Below are 17,263 nucleotides of genomic sequence, written 5' to 3' on the forward strand. Positions count from 1 at the left end.
GAGCCTCCAGCAGTGGGGCAGAGCCTCTGCTCTCCCAGCTCTTCTCAGAGCCTCCAGCAGTGGGGCAGAGCCTCTGCTCTCCCAGCTCTTCTCAGCTGCCCCTTCACAGATCTGCCCACCCCCTTGCACAGTTTCTCCCCCCACCCCAGCTCTCGAGAAGGCAGCAAAACCACTTTGCTCCAGAGGTCACCACTGCATAGATTAAAAGCCCCAAGGAGCCCACGCTGTCTGAAGACCTTCAGGGCCCAACTCCTGAGCCTCCAGATGTCAGCTGGGGCCAGTATGACTCCAGCCTCTGCCACCAGACCGTGGCATCCCTCCCTACGCAGGGTGCCAAGCAACCCCGGGCCGGGGCCGTAAAAGGGACTCTTCCATGGGAAGTCCAGAATTCAGCAGGAAAACACCGATAAATGTTAAATAAAGAGTTAATTGTAAAAATGAGCCAGCAGCCACCACCCAGAGAACTCAAGGCAATCTGGAGAGCTGTTTATAACCCAGCATTTACGCCTTTAGCTGTGACTGCTTGGCCACTGCTGTAGCAGGAGAAGTCTGTGAATGACCCAAAAAAGTCAACTTTGCCAGCAATAAGGGTGTAACAGTGACCTGGGTGCTTGGCTGCTTTACCACAGCACCACCTCTCCAGAGCTGAGCTTGGTGGGAGGAAGAGGGGGCAGGGAGCTATCAGGCTGAAAGCAGAGCGGTGGGAGAGGTGGAGGAAAAGCCACAGGATACCTGCTCCAGGACAAGATCCTTTTTGGGGGGAGCTGGCTCTGTCACTGCGAGGTGGCTCAGAAATCTCTGCAACTCCACCAGGTTGGGCAGCTGGTCGATGAGGACGTCTGTCAGGAATGCACGGAGCTGTAGCCACAGAGGGGAAGAGAAGAGCGAACAGAGAGAAGTCAAGACAAGGGAACCAGCAGCAAGACCAGAGGTCAAGACAAGGGAGAAGCAGCATGGCAAGAGCAGGGACCTGTGGGGCACTGGCAGAGTGACCCGTGGGTGTCCCACAACACAAGCTTTGCTGCTGCTGGCACGGTGACAGACCCCACTGCTCCCCCAACACGGGCTGTTAGGAGCCCGCAGCAAGGATGGGGAGAGACACCTGGAGGGGCCTAGGGCTAGCAAGGTCCTACTCTGTGCTGCAGAGCCCACAGCCTTCGTGGTTTAGGGTCCTACCTTGAGGAGTTGGCTCTTGTTGAAGCCATCAAAATGGTATTTGCGCCGGCATTCAGGGCTGAGCAGGAGGTTGAGGAGGGCAAGCCACACCTGCCCATCCAGTTTGGTCATCTTCACCTGGTCTTCAGGTGGCACCACGTGCCACGCGCCATTCTCAAACTTCTTGAGCTTGCCTGAGGGACAGAGGAGCACACAGCTGCAGGGAGGGACAGCGCTGCCCGAGGGAAGCCAGCTCAAAGGTGGGGATGCTGGCCTATGCTCACTTCCTCTAAGCCCCTCTGCTTCTGCCTGCCTCAGTTTCCCCACCCCTTTACTCAGCACAGGGGCCTTCTTGGTGCTGAGACAATATATTAGAGAGCACAAAAAGGATAAAGAATAGGTATTAAAAAATGGGGACGTGGCAGGAATTGTCACAGGATATCCCTGTGAGATCTCCCTCTGTACATGGCCAGGAGTGCAGAGCACTGGTAGATGGTGTGGGAGTCCATGCTGCAGCAACAGAGTGGCTGGAGAGAGGCATATTTTGGGATATCAGCATGGCCAATACCTGCTCTTCTGGAGGTTCTTCTGCCAGTGAAAGCCAGAAGTAGCATGAATATAACAGAAGTGACAAAACGAGCTCCAGAAGCTACTGTGCTGCTCTTGGCAGGGGGTGGAGGCGGATGTAACCCTACATCTGCACAGCCTGGAAGTGCCTTTGCACTCTCGGTTCTTTCCAGTCCCTCCCCCAGGGCCCTGGATCAAAGCTCCCTCTGACACCCCGAGAGCACAGGCGGGGAGAAGGGATGCGTTTCCTGGCTGGAGGAAGGAGGAAAGCTCTCCCATCCAGCTGGGCTGCTCTCGGCAGGCGCAGAGCCACGTGCTTCCCAGCATCGCTTCCTCCCCTGCCCGCGCTGTGACCCCCACGGTGCCGGGCTGGGGAGGGGAGCGTGGGTTCCCACGGCCCAGGCTGTGCCCCACCGCTGCTGGGAGGCAGGCAGCAGGGAAGCTGGGGGGCTGCAGAGGTGCAGGAGGCAGGGCCGATGCCACAGGCGAGGGCCAATGGGCACAACCTGGTCAGAGGCATTCAACAAGAGCAAGGCTCAGCAATCAGCAGCTTCAGGGCAATCGGTTTGCTGCGAGGGACAGCCCACATCTGGCTCCAGCTCTTAGTGCTGTTCCCAGAGAGGTGCAGGCAGGCTGAGACTGGCACCTTGGTCTTTCTGCATCCAGGACAAGACTCCTCAGAGGAGCAAGTGGGCCTGGCAGACGTGTTACGCTCCTGCTCCCGTCCTGGCCGTGATCATCTCGGATGAGACGCAGCCGTGTGTGAGGACTGGCTTTTGGGAGCAACGCTGTGTCCCCAGCCCAGCTGTGCTGCAGCTGCTTTCGAGCTGAAGAGCTTCAGGCAGGGAGCACTAGTGAGAAGCACGGGGAGGAGGCTGGAGGGGAGGGTAGGGGGGGAGCAGCTTTCTGCAAGGGCTCCTGCAGCAGCCCCGTCAGTGGATGCAGGTCCCAGCACGTCACCACGGTGCCACATGGTATCACGGGGCACGATAAGTACCTGCTTCCCGGCAGCTCCAGGGGCAACGCTCCACCAGCGCGACAAGGAGGCAGGGCAGGTTGTGGGTGTTCAGCATCCGTGTCAGCGCGCTCAAGGGCAGACTGGAGATAGGACAGAACGGGTGAAACAGCGCTGGCAGACAAATGCCAGAACAGCTACAAACACTCCCCGAGGCAACTGGGAGAGGCAGGACAAAAAAACCAAAGATCTGGGTTCCCACAAGTACCACAGAGCAGGGTGGAGTGCTGCTGCCTCTGCCTCCCGGGGCGCAGTGCCACTGCCACCATGGATACAGCCAGCTGCTGAAAGGGGTCCAGATGCCTGCTGCAGCCCCATGGGAATCTCAACTGGAGAGCTCAGTGTGTCCTCTGCTGCTCCTGGGCACCTACCTCTCCACCTGGTCGGTGATGAACCGCAGCACGGACAGGGCTTTCAGGGAGATCTCAAACTCCATGGTCTCCGCCTGCTTCTGCAGCTCCTGTGGAGGGACAAGCACAGCCTCAGGATTTCAGGCCCCATTTCCCAGGAGCTGCAGGGAGGCAGCCTCTTGGCTCCACATTGATAACCACAGGCTGGGGAGGAAACTAGAGCCCTGCAAAACAAACTGTTTCTCATCTTGACTGTGCCAGTGCTGCCTGTTTGCCAGGGCAGCCACAAAGTGTTTGCAGCCCACTGTTGCTTGTCCCTCATCTCCCTATCCCTAACACATCATGGGTGGCTACCAGCACCAGTGGACCTGCACAGGGACACCCCCTGAAAGAAGCCAGTCCCAGATTGCTCCTCTCTCCTCTTCTGGTATCTTTTTGTGGCCCACAAGACATGTGAGGCTGAAGGAGGGGAAGCTGCATGATCAGCAGAGGAACTGGAGGAGGAGGGAGAAACTTGGCCCTGGCGCAGCTGCAATCCTACATCACCCCACGTGGATCTGCCTCTCCCCTCCAGCTAGAATATCTGCCTGTGGTTATCCCAGCCCACAGCTACACCACGCTCTCCAGCCACCCAGCCTCCTTCCCTTCCCAGTGTGGGGACCCCATTCATCCCCCCTGACTCAGCCTCTTTTGAGACCATGGGCATGGCTAGGTTGAGAGGTGCCAAGTCCTTCTCTCTCCCTGGTCCAGGCAGGGCTTCTCCTCTCCAGCCCCAGAGGCTCAGCAGCTCAGATCTTTGTGTGCAGAGCACTGACCTCAGCAACTCCTATTCCGCTAAAGCGCCGCTGCAACTGTTCCCTTCCAAATTCCTGCGGTGAGGAGCCCTGCGCTCCCCATGCTGGTGCCTCACGCACTACTGAGAAAGCATTTTGGGCTCTTTCCCCTCATCTCCCTCTCCAAACTTCCCCAGTGAGGCTGTTTCCTACAGCTCCTCCTGGTATCCAGACCTCAAATCTGCTACCTTCAGGCAGGGACTTTTGCCTGTGCTTCTGAAGGACAGCAGATCAGGTCTTGCTCCAGGGGTTACCACCGTACACAGTCACAAAGGACAGCAGGCTCCACAACACAGGAGAGGGCAGGAACAGTTTTTTAGCAGGGGGTTATTGTATGTAGTGTCAGGAGGGACTGGAATGAATCAGAGGAAACCAGGCTCCTTGGGAGACGAGCGCTTTTTTGAACCCTGTTGGCTAGAAAAGGTCTATTTTTTTTTCCCCTTGAACCATGTCAAAGCTCTAACAGAGACACCCCTTTCCCCTCCCCAGCTGGGAAAACATTTCCTGGAAAACATCCCTATTGTGCTCCGGAGCCCTCCACTTCCTTCCCTTTTCTGGAAGAGGAGCACGTGCTCGGGCAACGAGCCAAAGGATGGAGGCGATGCAGGGAGGTACGGCCAAGCTTGCAGGCTATCACTTAACCCTGCTTCTCCAGACACTCCTTGAGATGTGCACAGTTTAAGGAGGAAACACGAGAAGCAAAGTCCCAGAAGCAAAGAGAGGTCCTGCACCAGGATGGTACCTGTGGCTGGGAACAGCTTCAGGCTCAGGTCAGCACAGAGGGGAGGTAGTTCTCAGAGAGATGAGGAAATTGGGGGGAAAACACACTGGGACAATTCCCAGTCGTATCATGCATTCAGGATTAGGATTAGGGAGGGATCCCTCTCATGGTTAACCGTGGCTGGCTGCAGCAGCAGCCTGAGCTAAGTTGGTCTCACAAGCTCCAGGGAGACAAATCCACAACAGCTTTTAAGAGAAAATGGCCAACCCCCCTGTATGGAATATTTTGCGTGTCAGCTCTCCAGTGTCACTGCACTCACAGTGCCAGCTCAGACTGTGTCCTGCAGGAAGCCTCAAGCTGTCACGAGAGAGGGTGGAAGCGTGGCTGCAGGGTGGAGGGAAGTGGGTGCAGTTGCCAGCCCAGCCAAGCTGCTGTCACAGATGAGCACCAGCACCAGACACCCTCCGAGATGGGTGGGAGGTGCCGGGGTTGCAGCCAAGGTGTTCTCCAGAAGAAGGCTCCCCCCAGTCCCTCTTCAGGCTGCCCACACCTTCCATCACATGTGGCCCCAGTGAGCTACAGGACTTTCTCCTCACCTGCATGGACGAGGGGCTGGCCAGATCCTCAGGACGAAGCTCTGTCGGGGTCACTGTCTGTCCATTGGTGCTCCGAGCTGCGAGCAGGGTCAGTTTGCGGTGGCAATAATCAATTAAATCCAGAATGCTGTCCTCTGCTGACTCGCAGATCTCCTTTACAATGACAAGTTTCACAGAGGGTTAGCCCCCCACCAAGCTGTGGCTTTCCACCCCCAGGGGCTTTACACTGAAAAAAAGTTGAACCTGCTTCTTACCTTGTAAAAAAACACGGTCTCCAAGAGGTTAATGATGGAGGCTTCATGATGCAGCTGAGGGAGGAAAACGGCAGGAGTGAGGTAAGAGCAGAGCGGTCACCAGCACTGAGGGCACAGGCAACGGGACCAGGAAAAGGGCTCTTCTAAGAAGCTGCGTGTGTAGTTGTGGCTAAACCCAAGTCCAAGAGCCAAATACAAGAGATGCAATCTCCACCACAGCTCCAGTTCATACAGTTCATATTAATATTTACATTAACATGCCTATGACACTAGAACACGCTGACAGAGAACCACGTTTCCCAGCAGGTAGGGCTCTTCAGGGCTACGTCCCTGATGTTTCAGTGACAGTACAACCATAGCCCTCAGGCAAGCTGCAGCCCCTGGAGCTGGCAGGGAGCCACTGCCTGAAATGGGACAGTGCTCTGCACGGCTGTGCTGCTCTCAGCCCCCTGGGACCAGGGCAGACAGCCTTATCCCGAGACTGAGAACCGTGAGACAAGCTGCCTCGAGGCAACACTGTGACAAACAGCTGCCCAGGGAGGACACCACTTCCCTCAGCAAGGTATTGCCTTTGCCTGAAAATGGGCTAAAACTTCCAGGTCTCAGGCAGCTTTCACTTGGGACAAGGGCTGTGTCCCTCTGCAGGGAAGCCAGATTTCTGAGATCATTCCCTTGCCAAGAACGGCCCAAGGGACCGCTGCTCCCAAAAGCTCAGTACGAAAAAGCTACATTTTTCTAAACCCAGAGGCACATAACCTCTGAAAGCCCTCTGGTTAGAGGTGCCAGAGAAAAACAGTGCTCAGAGGGGGCCCATACCCACAGGGTGATGCTGCCTGGGAGCGAGGGTAGCACTGAGCTGGAAGCCAGGAGCACAGCTGCCACCAAGAGCGTGGTAGCACTGAGCTGCAAGCCAGGAGCACAGCTGCCACCAAGAGCGTCTTCTGCTCCATCCCAGCAGCTCCAGCAAGCCCCTGTGTGGGATTAGGCACAGACACGGAGCTGAGCTCCCCTGGGAGGAGGTCCTCATCCCTCCTTGGGGCAAGGACATGGGCTCATCACTCGCAGCTTTGGGAAACCAGGTGCTTCCCACTGCGTCACACTGTCCAGCACGGTTCCTCAGCTTGGTGAGACATAAAACCCCAGCTCTGAGATCTTCAGGGCGAGATTTATTTTTAAGCATAGTGGTGGCCACCCAATTTCTAGGCTCGTTCCCACTGCTCCCTCTACTCACCACCACATAGATGGGGAAGGTGCTTCTTGGCTTGAAGTCCTCCAGCCGGCACAGCACAGGAAAGATCTTGTGTTTCCAGATCTCCACAGAGATCAGCTCCCCAATGAGAACAGGAATCTAGAGCGGGGACAGGGGAGTAAAACAGTTCAGATCTGTGCTAATGCTCAGCTGCACAGACTTGGGAGTCATCCCACAGAGGAGAGTGGCCTTGGGGCACAATCTGTATGCACCCAGCCTAGAAATCAACAGCTTCAGAGGGCAGAGAGAGCTCCTGGGGTTGTAAAGTGAGAAGGTGACCTGGAGGAGCTGGGCAGGTGCAGGGCACCACACATCCTGGTGCAGCGCGGCACATTCTGAGTCTGGGATACCTTGGGTACAGGGCAGAGATTCGCAACCAGAGGGGCTGGTGCATGGAAGAGATCAAAACACCCTCCAGAGAGGAACCAGAGACCAGCAAGCAGAAATACCAGTTAGACCTTTAATTTAAAAAAACAAAACACTGGCAAACCACCAGTCAGTTACAGTAGATCCTTCACCATTTTATTCCAAAATTGCACATTGTCCACAAGACAACCCTGGCTCGAAGCTAAAGGCCTGGCACCGGGGATCACCCCCACACCCAAGGAGGCTCACCTTGGCGTAGGTGACCAGCAGCTCAGTGAGGAGCTGCTCCTGGCCTGCAGAAGCGCTCAGGATGGCATGCATATTGAGCTTCTCCACGTACTCGTGCTGCCGAAGCCATCTGCAGGACACCCAGCAAGGACATCAGTGCCAGAGACCTCTGGCCACTGGCTTTGGGGCTCCCCCACACTCCTGGAGAGGGTCCCTCATTCAGGGAAACCTGCTCCCAGCACCCCCATCCCCAGGAAATGTCCCAACCCTGTCAGGCACCCCCAAACCCCACACTGTCCCCTGAGCCTGCAATCCCTGGGGCAGCAGCTCCAGCTGTGGCAGCCCCACTGCCCTCAGCAACATCCACAGCCAGACATCCCAGTGGGGACACCCCAAAACTGGGGGTCCTCTTCTCCATCGCCCCTACCCACAGACCCTCTGGGGACATCCCAGGTCTGGACCCTTTCTGGCCTCCCCAACCCACATGGACCCTCCTCTCTCCCCTACCCCTTCCTGAATTGGGGACCCTCCTCTCCCCTGCCCCACCTAGACCTTTGGGGGTCACCTCAAAATGGGTCCCCTCCTCTCTACCCTACATCTTCTCAGGACCGCCTCCTTATCCCCACCCAGACCCTCTGGAGACACCCCAAAAAACAGAATCCCTCCTCTCTCCCCCAGACCTTCTGTGGCTGTGCCTCCCTCAGACGCGGGACCCCTCCTTACCTTCACCCAGAGCCTTTGGAGAGGCCCCAAAACCGGGTTCCCTCCTGTCCCCCCCCTCACGTAGCCCCAACGGGGACAACTCAAATCCAGAGCCCCTTTTTCGCGCTTTCCCCACTCAGACCCTCCGGGGACACCCCAGAAGCGCGGCCCTACCCCTTTAGGCCCCGTCCCCAACAAAGTCGTGTCCCCCCCCCTCCCCATCCCGCACCCCTGCCCGCCGGTGTCCCGCAGCTCGGTGCCCTGCAACGCCCGCACCAGCGCCTCGGCCTCGGCGGGCAGCAGCGGGGGCGGCTCAGGCCCCATTTCCCAGGAGCTGCAGGGAGGCAGCCTCTTGGCTCCACATTGATAACCACAGGCTGGGGAGGAAACTAGAGCCCTGCAAAACAAACTGTTTCTCATCTTGACTGTGCCAGTGCTGCCTGTTTGCCAGGGCAGCCACAAAGTGTTTGCAGCCCACTGTTGCTTGTCCCTCATCTCCCTATCCCTAACACATCATGGGTGGCTACCAGCACCAGTGGACCTGCACACCCCCTGAAAGAAGCCAGTCCCAGATTGCTCCTCTCTCCTCTTCTGGTATCTTTTTGTGGCCCACAAGACATGTGAGGCTGAAGGAGGGGAAGCTGCATGATCAGCAGAGGAACTGGAGGAGGAGGGAGAAACTTGGCCCTGGCGCAGCTGCAATCCTACATCACCCCACGTGGATCTGCCTCTCCCCTCCAGCTAGAATATCTGCCTGTGGTTATCCCAGCCCACAGCTACACCACGCTCTCCAGCCACCCAGCCTCCTTCCCTTCCCAGTGTGGGGACCCCATTCATCCCCCCTGACTCAGCCTCTTTTGAGACCATGGGCATGGCTAGGTTGAGAGGTGCCAAGTCCTTCTCTCTCCCTGGTCCAGGCAGGGCTTCTCCTCTCCAGCCCCAGAGGCTCAGCAGCTCAGATCTTTGTGTGCAGAGCACTGACCTCAGCAACTCCTATTCCGCTAAAGCGCCGCTGCAACTGTTCCCTTCCAAATTCCTGCGGTGAGGAGCCCTGCGCTCCCCATGCTGGTGCCTCACGCACTACTGAGAAAGCATTTTGGGCTCTTTCCCCTCATCTCCCTCTCCAAACTTCCCCAGTGAGGCTGTTTCCTACAGCTCCTCCTGGTATCCAGACCTCAAATCTGCTACCTTCAGGCAGGGACTTTTGCCTGTGCTTCTGAAGGACAGCAGATCAGGTCTTGCTCCAGGGGTTACCACCGTACACAGTCACAAAGGACAGCAGGCTCCACAACACAGGAGAGGGCAGGAACAGTTTTTTAGCAGGGGGTTATTGTATGTAGTGTCAGGAGGGACTGGAATGAATCAGAGGAAACCAGGCTCCTTGGGAGACGAGCGCTTTTTTGAACCCTGTTGGCTAGAAAAGGTCTATTTTTTTTTCCCCTTGAACCATGTCAAAGCTCTAACAGAGACACCCCTTTCCCCTCCCCAGCTGGGAAAACATTTCCTGGAAAACATCCCTATTGTGCTCCGGAGCCCTCCACTTCCTTCCCTTTTCTGGAAGAGGAGCACGTGCTCGGGCAACGAGCCAAAGGATGGAGGCGATGCAGGGAGGTACGGCCAAGCTTGCAGGCTATCACTTAACCCTGCTTCTCCAGACACTCCTTGAGATGTGCACAGTTTAAGGAGGAAACACGAGAAGCAAAGTCCCAGAAGCAAAGAGAGGTCCTGCACCAGGATGGTACCTGTGGCTGGGAACAGCTTCAGGCTCAGGTCAGCACAGAGGGGAGGTAGTTCTCAGAGAGATGAGGAAATTGGGGGGAAAACACACTGGGACAATTCCCAGTCATATCATGCATTCAGGATTAGGATTAGGGAGGGATCCCTCTCATGGTTAACCGTGGCTGGCTGCAGCAGCAGCCTGAGCTAAGTTGGTCTCACAAGCTCCAGGGAGACAAATCCACAACAGCTTTTAAGAGAAAATGGCCAACCCCCCTGTATGGAATATTTTGCGTGTCAGCTCTCCAGTGTCACTGCACTCACAGTGCCAGCTCAGACTGTGTCCTGCAGGAAGCCTCAAGCTGTCACGAGAGAGGGTGGAAGCGTGGCTGCAGGGTGGAGGGAAGTGGGTGCAGTTGCCAGCCCAGCCAAGCTGCTGTCACAGATGAGCACCAGCACCAGACACCCTCCGAGATGGGTGGGAGGTGCCGGGGTTGCAGCCAAGGTGTTCTCCAGAAGAAGGCTCCCCCCAGTCCCTCTTCAGGCTGCCCACACCTTCCATCACATGTGGCCCCAGTGAGCTACAGGACTTTCTCCTCACCTGCATGGACGAGGGGCTGGCCAGATCCTCAGGACGAAGCTCTGTCGGGGTCACTGTCTGTCCATTGGTGCTCCGAGCTGCGAGCAGGGTCAGTTTGCGGTGGCAATAATCAATTAAATCCAGAATGCTGTCCTCTGCTGACTCGCAGATCTCCTTTACAATGACAAGTTTCACAGAGGGTTAGCCCCCCACCAAGCTGTGGCTTTCCACCCCCAGGGGCTTTACACTGAAAAAAAGTTGAACCTGCTTCTTACCTTGTAAAAAAACACGGTCTCCAAGAGGTTAATGATGGAGGCTTCATGATGCAGCTGAGGGAGGAAAACGGCAGGAGTGAGGTAAGAGCAGAGCGGTCACCAGCACTGAGGGCACAGGCAACGGGACCAGGAAAAGGGCTCTTCTAAGAAGCTGCGTGTGTAGTTGTGGCTAAACCCAAGTCCAAGAGCCAAATACAAGAGATGCAATCTCCACCACAGCTCCAGTTCATACAGTTCATATTAATATTTACATTAACATGCCTATGACACTAGAACACGCTGACAGAGAACCACGTTTCCCAGCAGGCAGGGCTCTTCAGGGCTACATCCCTGATGTTTCAGTGACAGTACAACCATAGCCCTCGGGCAAGCTGCAGCCCCTGGAGCTGGCAGGGAGCCACTGCCTGAAATGGGACAGTGCTCTGCACGGCTGTGCTGCTCTCAGCCCCCTGGGACCAGGGCAGACAGCCTTATCCCGAGACTGAGAACCGTGAGACAAGCTGCCTCGAGGCAACACTGTGACAAACAGCTGCCCAGGGAGGACACCACTTCCCTCAGCAAGGTATTGCCTTTGCCTGAAAATGGGCTAAAACTTCCAGGTCTCAGGCAGCTTTCACTTGGGACAAGGGCTGTGTCCCTCTGCAGGGAAGCCAGATTTCTGAGATCATTCCCTTGCCAAGAACGGCCCAAGGGACCGCTGCTCCCAAAAGCTCAGTACGAAAAAGCTACATTTTTCTAAACCCAGAGGCACATAACCTCTGAAAGCCCTCTGGTTAGAGGTGCCAGAGAAAAACAGTGCTCAGAGGGGGCCCATACCCACAGGGTGATGCTGCCTGGGAGCGAGGGTAGCACTGAGCTGGAAGCCAGGAGCACAGCTGCCACCAAGAGCGTCTTCTGCTCCATCCCAGCAGCTCCAGCAAGCCCCTGTGTGGGATTAGGCACGGACACAGAGCTGAGCTCCCCTGGGAGGAGGTCCTCATCCCTCCTTGGGGCAAGGACATGGGCTCATCACTCGCAGCTTTGGGAAACCAGGTGCTTCCCACTGCGTCACACTGTCCAGCACGGTTCCTCAGCTTGGTGAGATGTACCACCCCAGCTCTGAGATCTTCAGGGTGAGATTTATTTTTAAGCATAGTGGTGCCCACCCAATTTCTAGGCTCGTTCCCACTGCTCCCTCTACTCACCACCACATAGATGGGGAAGGTGCTTCTTGGCTTGAAGTCCTCCAGCCGGCACAGCACAGGAAAGATCTTGTGTTTCCAGATCTCCACAGAGATCAGCTCCCCAATGAGAACAGGAATCTAGAGCGGGGACAGGGGAGTAAAACAGTTCAGATCTGTGCTAATGCTCGGCTGCATAGACTTGGGAGTCATCCCACAGAGGAGAGTGGCCTTGGGGCACAATCTGTATGCACCCAGCCTAGAAATCAACAGCTTCAGAGGGCAGAGAGAGCTCCTGGGGTTGTAAAGTGAGAAGGTGACCTGGAGGAGCTGGGCAGGTGCAGGGCACCACACATCCTGGTGCAGCGCGGCACATTCTGAGTCTGGGATACCTTGGGTACAGGGCAGAGATTCGCAACCAGAGGGGCTGGTGCATGGAAGAGATCAAAACACCCTCCAGAGAGGAACCAGAGACCAGCAAGCAGAAATACCAGTTAGACCTTTAATTTAAAAAAACAAAACACTGGCAAACCACCAGTCAGTTACAGTAGATCCTTCACCATTTTATTCCAAAATTGCACATTGTCCACAAGACAACCCTGGCTCGAAGCTAAAGGCCTGGCACCGGGGATCACCCCCACACCCAAGGAGGCTCACCTTGGCGTAGGTGACCAGCAGCTCAGTGAGGAGCTGCTCCTGGCCTGCAGAAGCGCTCAGGATGGCATGCATATTGAGCTTCTCCACGTACTCGTGCTGCCGAAGCCATCTGCAGGACACCCAGCAAGGACATCAGTGCCAGAGACCTCTGGCCACTGGCTTTGGGGCTCCCCCACACTCCTGGAGAGGGTCCCTCATTCAGGGAAACCTGCTCCCAGCACCCCCATCCCCAGGAAATGTCCCAACCCTGTCAGGCACCCCCAAACCCCACACTGTCCCCTGAGCCTGCAATCCCTGGGGCAGCAGCTCCAGCTGTGGCAGCCCCACTGCCCTCAGCAACATCCACAGCCAGACATCCCAGTGGGGACACCCCAAAACTGGGGGTCCTCTTCTCCATCGCCCCTACCCACAGACCCTCTGGGGACATCCCAGGTCTGGACCCTTTCTGGCCTCCCCAACCCACATGGACCCTCCTCTCTCCCCTACCCCTTCCTGAATTGGGGACCCTCCTCTCCCCTGCCCCACCTAGACCTTTGGGGGTCACCTCAAAATGGGTCCCCTCCTCTCTACCCTACATCTTCTCAGGACCGCCTCCTTATCCCCACCCAGACCCTCTGGAGACACCCCAAAAAACAGAATCCCTCCTCTCTCCCCCAGACCTTCTGTGGCTGTGCCTCCCTCAGACGCGGGACCCCTCCTTACCTTCACCCAGAGCCTTTGGAGAGGCCCCAAAACCGGGTTCCCTCCTGTCCCCCCCCTCACGTAGCCCCAACGGGGACAACTCAAATCCAGAGCCCCTTTTTCGCGCTTTCCCCACTCAGACCCTCCGGGGACACCCCAGAAGCGCGGCCCTACCCCTTTAGGCCCCGTCCCCAACAAAGTCGTGTCCCCCCCCCTCCCCATCCCGCACCCCTGCCCGCCGGTGTCCCGCAGCTCGGTGCCCTGCAACGCCCGCACCAGCGCCTCGGCCTCGGCGGGCAGCAGCGGGGCCGGCCCGGCCATGGCGGCGGCGTTGGCGTTGTCGCTATAGCAACGGGGAGCGCTGGCGGAGACTCTGCCGCCCCCTGGCGGCGCGGGGCGGGTGGGGGTGTCCTCTAGCGCCCCCTGGCGGCGTGGAGGAGCGACGGCGACTGGCGGGGCTCTCCGCGACACACGGTGGGACGTGGGGGGACAAGGAGGGGGGACACAGGTGCGGACCCCGGCTGCCATCTCCGCCGTCACTTCCAGCACACGATGATGTTGGGGTCGTTCTCCAGGCGCTCATCCAGCTCCTTGTAACTCATGCCTGAGGGGGTGGCAGGGGGGTGTCAGTGGGGTGCCCAGCAGCTGGTGTTGGGGGGCTGGTTGGGTCCCCCAATCCCTCCCCCCCTGGCAGCGTGGGCTTGGCAGCCCAGTTCAGCACAGGGCGCTGTCTCCCTGCGGTGTGAAGGCTCCCAAAGGGGGAAGGGAGACCCCAAAACCAGCCCCCTGCCTCCCGCCAGCCCCGGGAGCTGAATGGAGGAACCCAAATCCTCACCGGTCTTGCAGCAGATCTCATCGTAGCTGTGGCAGCCCGTGTACAGCCGGGCTGGGTGGCTCCGCTCGTCCCGGGCAACCTTGACAGGGTATTTCTGGAGCCGTCGGATAAGGCCCTTCATCAAGCCAAACTGGATGAGCCTCCTTGGGGGACACGGAGGGAAGAGATTGAGACCACGACGCCAAGGCCTCAAACACCCCAGCTCCCCGCCGTTCCCTTCTGGTTCCACCACACCACACCACTGCCTCAGCTTCCCCAACCACAGAAGCACAGGTTGGGCATTCCCTCCTCACTCCCCCATGCTCCCCCTGCCAACCCCAGTGTCACCGCTGCCCTTGGGGACCGAGCAGGGGGGTGTTGGCTCCGACCTCTCGTCCACTCTCTGGAGCTGCAGGGTGTAGCGGGAGATGAGGTCTCGCACCGTGGTGCCAGGGCTCAGCCCGCAGTAGAGCTGGAAGACATCCCTGAGGCTGGCTCGCTTGTGCCCTGTGAGGACAAGTCACCTGTCACCTGGTGGGGACAAGTCACCCGGACATCCTCTCCCTCTGCCAGCAGCCCAGCGCCGGGTCACCTTACCTTGTTTGGTGACGTAGGAGAGACACTCTTCCTGGAGACACTTGTCATCCACCAAGTCCTGGACCTTTGGTGTGGTGCAGTAGACGTTGGAGTACTGGAGGGGAAGGGAAAACCAGCTCTAAGCCATGGCTCCGAGACAGACCCGCCCTGTCCCAAACCTTGTTGTCCTCACTACATGGCCACCCCAACGGCACAGCCAACAGAATCCCACTCGTGGTCCTACGCTCTGTGGCCTGACCCACCTGGAGTATGGAGACGAGCGTGACGACCCCGTAGTACCTGCAGATGGAGAGGGAAAGGTGAGAGACCCTCTCTGCCAGTGCCCACCACCCCTCCTGTGGGCTGGCCAGGCCCCCTCCCACGCACTCACAGCAGGTTCTGCACGGCAATGCGCACCAAGTTCAGCTCCACGTCGGCTTCTGCGGAAATCTTCTGGACGTGCCGAAAGCCGTCGATGTAGGGCAGGATCTAGGAGGGGAGGAGGCAAGGGCTAAGAGGGGAGAGAGGCAGAGAAGCCCAAGGCATCACCCTGAAGCCCAAGAAACTCCCCTGCATCTGGGAGCACATTGGGGTGGGCAGGCTCCATCCCCAGCAGCATTTTATCCTCGTGCTGGGTGCTCACAGATCAGAGCGCAAAGACAAGAGGAGCACCAAACTGTGCTCATTAATTAACGTGATGATCTCTGGGACAGCCCGAATCCCTTGATGGAAACAGATCCTGTTCAAAGTGTGGTGACCCCCATCAAGCACACAGACCTGCTGCGTGGTGAGATCCCACTGGGAGTTGAAGTCATCCTTGTCTTGGGTGAAGACAGGGACATCGTACTCCTGCACGATGGGGGGGTCCGGGCGCTGCTCGATCACCTTCAGGTGGATGGTGTTCGACTCATCTGGCCAGGGAAGGGGGAGTGCTCAGGTCCCACAGAAACCTCTGCTCATGACCACCAGCCCCAGGACACCAGCATGCCATGTGGAAGAAGGTGTTTGCAGCCCATAACCCCATCCCTCCCGGCCCTTCCCGTCATCCAAGGCAAGGCTGGCTCAGCTGCCCTACAGCTCTAAGAGCAGAGAGGAGCAGTGTAGGCAGAGCCAACCCGGGCAGGGGATGGTCCAGCTGCCACCCAGCCCTGTCCTGTCCTTGCTTCCAGGCCAGGGACAGCATGGCTGCCTACCTATGGGCAGGGTGCACTTCCCTTTGGCGTTCAGATCCTCCAGCAGGATGGTCATGATGGGAACCAGCTTCTGTTTACTCTCCTCGTTGGAGATGAAGCCACTTTCCAGCTAAAGAGAGCAGGAAATCAAGTCATCTCCCCCATACAGGGTTACGGGCCAAAGGAACCACAAGTTTCTGCTCCCATCTTCCCTCAAACTTCCAGTGAAACCACCACAATCCCCTCCTCACTGTAAACCTGGCCCCTACCACAGAGGGCCTCACCTCGAGGGTGGTGAGGTAGCCAGCCAGCTTCTTCACTATGGGCTCCAGCGCACAGGCCTTGGCTCTGGCATCACACACGAAGCCCAGGTTGAAGAGCAGAGCGTTTCGGCTGTACTTCTTGTGCTCGATGCAGACAGGGCAGCCGATGAGCTTCTTCTCCATGGCTGTTCTGCAGGAAGACAAGTATAACCTGCACCTACGCCCTCAGGGAGGCCTGAGCCCCACTCAAGGCTAGTTCCCAGTTGGCTCTGGAGGGGGGGGGCTTCTCTGCTCTGCAGGAAAAATGACGCCTAAACCCCAAATGCTCAGAGTGCAAAACACACGGTCTGACGAAGGTGGAAAAGAGCCATCAGAGAAGAAAAGAGTCTCCTTTCAAAACCAGCATGGCTCTCAAGACTTGTTTGAAGTTCATGGATCTGCGGCTGGCAGAGAACCACCTGCAGCACCAGCCACCCCCACCATCCCACACCCAACCCCCCTGGCACGGGCAACTGCGGGCATCGCCATGAACCCGCTGACTACGGGGACAGGAATCCCTGCGGCCCGGAGCTGGCACCATCACATCACCCAGCCTTCAGCTCCTGAAAGCCAAGACTTGGCCAGTTGGGTGAGGACAGGGGATCCCACGGGGAAGGCCAACACTTGCCAGCACTCACACGGTGATCAGCTTGTTCTGCAGCTCGGGCTTGGTGATGACGTACACCTGGATGGTGTCGAAGAGCTCCCGGGAGATGAAGTCCTCGGGCACCTGCAGCGGCACAGAAGGCCCCGTTCCAGACTCACCCGCCTGCCCAGCCCCGCCACCCCAAACCCCACGGCCTCCAGCCCCCCATTCTCCCCTGTGGACGCTCCGGGGCCTCAGTCTCCCCAGCGGGAAGGCGCTCCCGGGCCCTCAGCAGGGCCCTGCCCCGGTACCAGCCCCCCGGTAGGTGCTCTCAGGCCCCGCTTCCCCTCCGGGCTCAGGCCCAGGCTCCCCCCCACCCCCACCTGGTAGGTGATCTTGGGGCCCAGCGTGGGGTGGAACTCGCTGAAGAAGACGCACTCGATCCTGCCGCCCATGGTCAGACCGGAGGGGACGCGGGGCAGCAGCAGGGGGGAGAGCGGCCCACAAGGCGCATGTGCCGAGGGCCCAGCCCGGCCACCGTAACGGCGATGCCAAGGGACGCCGCGTCACAAAGCCGCGCCGGAAGGAGGCGGGCTCTCCCTCTGAGCGACAGCGCAGCCACCCATTCAGCGGCGGAAGGACGCGGCGGAGGCACGCCTGGCCCAATCAGAAGGGAGGTCCTCTGTCCCCCCCCCCAGTCCCGCCCCC

General features: G+C 58.1%; 3 protein-coding genes across 4 annotated transcripts in view; all 3 read right to left on the bottom strand.

Moving 5' to 3' along the window:
• Positions 1-8,338, bottom strand: part of LOC106894714 (zinc finger MYND domain-containing protein 10-like) — an 18,456-nt gene extending 10,118 nt beyond the window's left edge. Inside the window, exons 1-9 of the mRNA XM_014953556.1 lie at positions 8,266-8,338; positions 7,356-7,464; positions 6,723-6,839; positions 5,492-5,545; positions 5,238-5,390; positions 3,109-3,197; positions 2,720-2,820; positions 1,177-1,349; positions 733-858 (exon numbers count right to left, since the gene is read on the bottom strand). Of these exons, the coding sequence (XP_014809042.1) occupies positions 733-858; positions 1,177-1,349; positions 2,720-2,820; positions 3,109-3,197; positions 5,238-5,390; positions 5,492-5,545; positions 6,723-6,839; positions 7,356-7,427 (885 nt within the window). The 5' untranslated portion in view covers positions 7,428-7,464; positions 8,266-8,338. The remainder of the gene's footprint in view (positions 1-732; positions 859-1,176; positions 1,350-2,719; positions 2,821-3,108; positions 3,198-5,237; positions 5,391-5,491; positions 5,546-6,722; positions 6,840-7,355; positions 7,465-8,265) is intronic.
• A 1,779-nt stretch (positions 8,339-10,117) lies between these two features.
• LOC106894665 (zinc finger MYND domain-containing protein 10-like) lies at positions 10,118-13,451 on the bottom strand. The gene is made up of 6 exons (XM_014953480.1): positions 13,382-13,451; positions 12,425-12,533; positions 11,792-11,908; positions 10,608-10,661; positions 10,354-10,506; positions 10,118-10,141 (listed from the first exon to the last, which is right to left on the bottom strand). Exons 2-6 carry the CDS (start codon positions 12,494-12,496, stop codon positions 10,118-10,120), a joined length of 420 nt encoding a protein of 139 aa, XP_014808966.1. The 5' UTR covers positions 12,497-12,533; positions 13,382-13,451.
• A 49-nt stretch (positions 13,452-13,500) lies between these two features.
• On the bottom strand, positions 13,501-17,112 carry NPRL2 (NPR2-like, GATOR1 complex subunit). 2 transcript variants are annotated; one of them, XM_014953554.1, is made up of 11 exons: positions 16,939-17,112; positions 16,608-16,699; positions 15,952-16,120; positions 15,689-15,797; positions 15,273-15,406; positions 14,887-14,984; positions 14,759-14,795; positions 14,517-14,610; positions 14,309-14,426; positions 13,941-14,083; positions 13,501-13,709 (listed from the first exon to the last, which is right to left on the bottom strand). In XM_014953554.1, exons 1-11 carry the CDS (start codon positions 17,008-17,010, stop codon positions 13,642-13,644), a joined length of 1,134 nt encoding a protein of 377 aa, XP_014809040.1. In that variant the 5' UTR covers positions 17,011-17,112; the 3' UTR covers positions 13,501-13,641. The 2 variants fall into 2 exon arrangements, with proteins under 2 accessions (XP_014809040.1, XP_014809041.1); XM_014953555.1 differs by having other exon boundaries at positions 15,952-16,115; positions 16,939-16,972.
• Between the last annotated feature and the right edge of the window lie 151 nt (positions 17,113-17,263).

The sequence above is a fragment of the Calidris pugnax genome, unplaced genomic scaffold, assembly GCF_001431845.1.
Source record: "Calidris pugnax isolate Ruff unplaced genomic scaffold, ASM143184v1 scaffold247, whole genome shotgun sequence".
Taxonomy (NCBI): domain Eukaryota; kingdom Metazoa; phylum Chordata; class Aves; order Charadriiformes; family Scolopacidae; genus Calidris; species Calidris pugnax.